The sequence below is a fragment of the Microtus ochrogaster genome, unplaced genomic scaffold (genome assembly GCF_000317375.1).
Source record: "Microtus ochrogaster isolate Prairie Vole_2 unplaced genomic scaffold, MicOch1.0 UNK8, whole genome shotgun sequence".
Taxonomy (NCBI): Eukaryota; Metazoa; Chordata; class Mammalia; order Rodentia; family Cricetidae; genus Microtus; species Microtus ochrogaster.
In genome coordinates, this window is record NW_004949106.1 from 8,568,260 (window position 1) to 8,571,825 (window position 3,566).

Genomic DNA, 3,566 nt, shown 5'->3' on the forward strand with positions numbered 1-3,566 from the left:
TGCATTTCCAAATGTCCCTTTGTCTCCTGGGAGAAGCCAATAGAAACATTTTTTTAGAAGGACTGCGTCACTGTAGAGTAGACACCTGGTGACATTACAGTGGCGATTTAGCCTATTAATAATGTTTAATATGAAAGATGGCCTTCTTTAACCGAGCGATTAAATAAAGAAGTGATACAGTGTAAGCTGGCATGCCGCCATTTCCTGTCACCGCTGAGTAGTAAGCAGTGTTCCTCAGAGTTAGACTTTCTACACATACCTGGTTAACAGCGAAGAAAAACCATTTGGGCTATGTGTTATATGCATGGGCTTGATACCCTTGGGCCTGTCATAGGACTGAAGCATCTCAGGATCCTAGACAGAGAAAGAGAAGGTCTGCTTCTCCACACTTGAAATGTGTCCTAGCCTGTCTTCATCTGCAGATGAACCCACATTGCGCTGCACAGCAGTGGCTTGGATGTTCATTTCCAGAATGGCAAGACACTCCACTGCACAATATATCTGGGGTTCTTAGCAGATTTTTACTGTGAGAATTGTTGTGATCCTGGACATTTTTATATATGCCTTATTATTGTACAATTCATATTTCTGTTAGGTATATAGCCACAGTAGTATTACAAAGCCCTGCCTCGTATGTACACATATTTATTATCTTAAATGCTCTTCCTATAAGGTGGTTTCTGTGAGCCCTGGTTGGTTCCACACTCTTACCACTATGTGCTACCATTCTTCATTTTGGTCATTCAAGAGCACATAAAGTTAACATTGTATTGTGGTCTCGATGTGCATTTCCATGATAACTAATGAGGTCAAATGCCATTTTATATATTTATTGACCATATGAGTATCTTTTCACATGAACTACCTTTTAAATATTCACCATATCTTGTAAAGTGTATCCATTCTGGGTATGAATCCTTCAGTTGGCATCTGGATTGGATGCACTTTCTCCTTTAGCCCTTTCCTTCTCTTTCTCTTCCTGATTCCACATGAAGAACAAAGGGTTTCATAGTAACCCAGCTTGTCTTTTCCCCTTTATTATTTGTTCTCGTAGACCTTTAATGAAAGTATTGGCTACCTTCAAAAACTTTCATATAATAAAATACATCATATACAAAGGCATTAGGACCTTTAATACCTTCCAAAGAGAAAAGTCAATATTATGTTCTACGTTTAGAGTCTCCAAGCTCTCCTGTGGGTTTGGTGACCCCCTGGCAGGACTCACAAGACTCGGCATGTAGTGACACACACTCAGAAAAGCCAAAGGGAAGGCACGTGGCGTGAGACTGGACAGAACCAGACTTCCAGGTGGAGTCACCAAGCGTTTGCCTATTCCTCAGCACATGTCCATATTCAGTGTCAAGATGGTCACTGGGGACTGGTCACGTGCTCCCTCTCCACCTAGTGCACTGGAATTCCGGTATACTTAGAGGAACGCCCACACCTCTCTCTGCACATGTGCTGTGCTCTCTCATTTATTTAGGCCCACGTTCATTTCGGTGACGTTGCAATTTTTTTTATAGAGAATTGCGCATTTGTATGTTTTTCATTGGATTTATCAGTAGATAGTGATGGTTTTGATGCCTTTGAAAATGGTATCATTTAAAAGTTAATTTCTGTTTGTTAAGATATAGAAGTAAAACTGAACCCAAAATTTGTATATATACCTTCTACCTTGTATCCATGATGGCTAAACTTATTATGAAAGTATTTATAGTTTACAGATTACTTTGAATATTTGGGGATTTAACTTTATCTTCCCTTCTTTTTTTTTCTTCTAACTTCTTCACCTGCATCCTTCCCACTTTCCGTCCACACCCCACTGTCCTTCTTCCTACGTTGGCTTATACCATCAGCACTATTTAGTGGGAATGGTGAGAGCTCCTCATGTTGTCTTCCTGTCCTGGGGAAAGTTTCCAGAACACCGATGTCGCTATTGTTGTGTGAGATCTTTATCAATCAAGACCAGTTTGAAAACCTGAGGGCAAGGGTGTCTGAGCCAAGCACTCAGGCAGAGGCCCAATCCAGTCATCGTCCATGCTTTGTCTTATTCATGCTTTCGATGTAGTGAATGCTTTTCCCCCAAAGAGGGAAGTCATTGCCTGACTGAGTGCATGGATTTAGTGCATTCTCATCCAGGAACAGCATTGCAGGTCAAGGAGAAAGATAAGTCAGGGTAGGAAGCGCTAAGAAGAACTTTAAAGGCCTCCTCCTTGCGCCTTCTTAAGGTACAATCCTCTGTGTTTCTCTGTACTGACAAAATTACATTTTAGACACATCTGTTTAATCCCTCTCCATCATCTTCCTTGGACTTCCCTTTACCCTCATGGCTGTTACTTTGTACAGAAGGAGGTGGGCAGCCCTAACCAAAGGCAGTGGACCACACACATAGAAAGACAGGAATGTAGCAAGGGGACTTGTTGCTTGTTGGAGAGAAGAGTGCCTTCAGTGGGTAAGAAGATACCCGGTAGATTATAAGGAAGTAATACACATATAAAACTAAAAATATAAAAGTTTAAAAATAAAAAATACAGAATTCAAAGTGAGAGTTCTTTGAACCCAGTTTAAACCTTTGAGCTATCAATCAATAATCCATCTGAAAATGGTTTGTGCAGTTATAAAGGAGAATGCAGGTATGTGGTAGTCTCTTGTGTCATTCAGGTGGCTACAGTCAGCTGCGTGGCTTGGAACACAAGTAATAGGCTCTTTAGATTCAGAACAAGTCCCATGGCATTGTAGCTGAAGGATCGGGTGTGACATTCTTACTTTTTAATTAATATTAAAGGAGAGTTAGTCATGTGTTCTCTGTCCGGGTTACATCAAGGTTTCTCAGAGGCGAAGAGCCCACTGCAGTTGAGACACGTCCAGCTCACAGCTGCTACCTTCCTGCTCTTTCCTTTACTTTCTTTAAGCTCTTTGCTGAGAGTCTGGGACAGAGCAGTCAGCAACTCCTTCCTTCCCTTCCCGGCCGCTCAGCTCTCCTTTCCTGCCTTGAGATGATGTGTAATCTGTGCAAACACTCCAGTAAAGTTTATTTGACTAGGCTCTGCGTCGCTCCATTTGTGGAAGGGCCTGTGTTCCTGCTGTGGCGGGCTGGCACGTCTCCTGCTTTGGCAGAGCAAGGCCGAGGCATGTTTTTATGAGTCTCTGGCCCTTGGAAGAAGTTCTAAAGCACAGGTGTTAGTCTGGCTTGCATAGGAGTGTAGCTGGCTTATTACATACGGCAAACGGGCAGTTGGCTAACAAGGAATATTTTTTTTCTCCAAAGGTGATTAACAAAATGTCTCCGACATCCTTAAAGATCACACTGAGGCAGCTCATGGAGGGCTCTTCCAAGACCTTGCCAGAGGTACTGACCATGGAGTATCGGCTAAGTCAAGCCTGTATGGTAAGAATTTTATATTGAGTGTTGTTGTTTTCTAGTTAGGAAATTCATTGCAGAATATGTAAAATTTAGAGTAGAATTTTACACTTTTGCAAGTGGCAGACAGATTATCAAGGCTTGAAGGAAGGAATTGGGCCACAGTCCAGGAACATGATCAGTCTTTAAGAAAACCATGGTGAGA

General features: G+C 42.0%; 1 protein-coding gene across 1 annotated transcript in view; it reads left to right on the forward strand.

Annotated features, from left to right (window-relative positions):
- Hibch (3-hydroxyisobutyryl-CoA hydrolase) overlaps positions 1–3,566 on the forward strand; it is a 48,304-nt gene that overhangs the window by 38,130 nt on the left and 6,608 nt on the right. Inside the window, exon 12 of the mRNA XM_013353493.2 lies at positions 3,269–3,388. Within this exon, the coding sequence (XP_013208947.1) occupies positions 3,269–3,388 (120 nt within the window). The remainder of the gene's footprint in view (positions 1–3,268; positions 3,389–3,566) is intronic.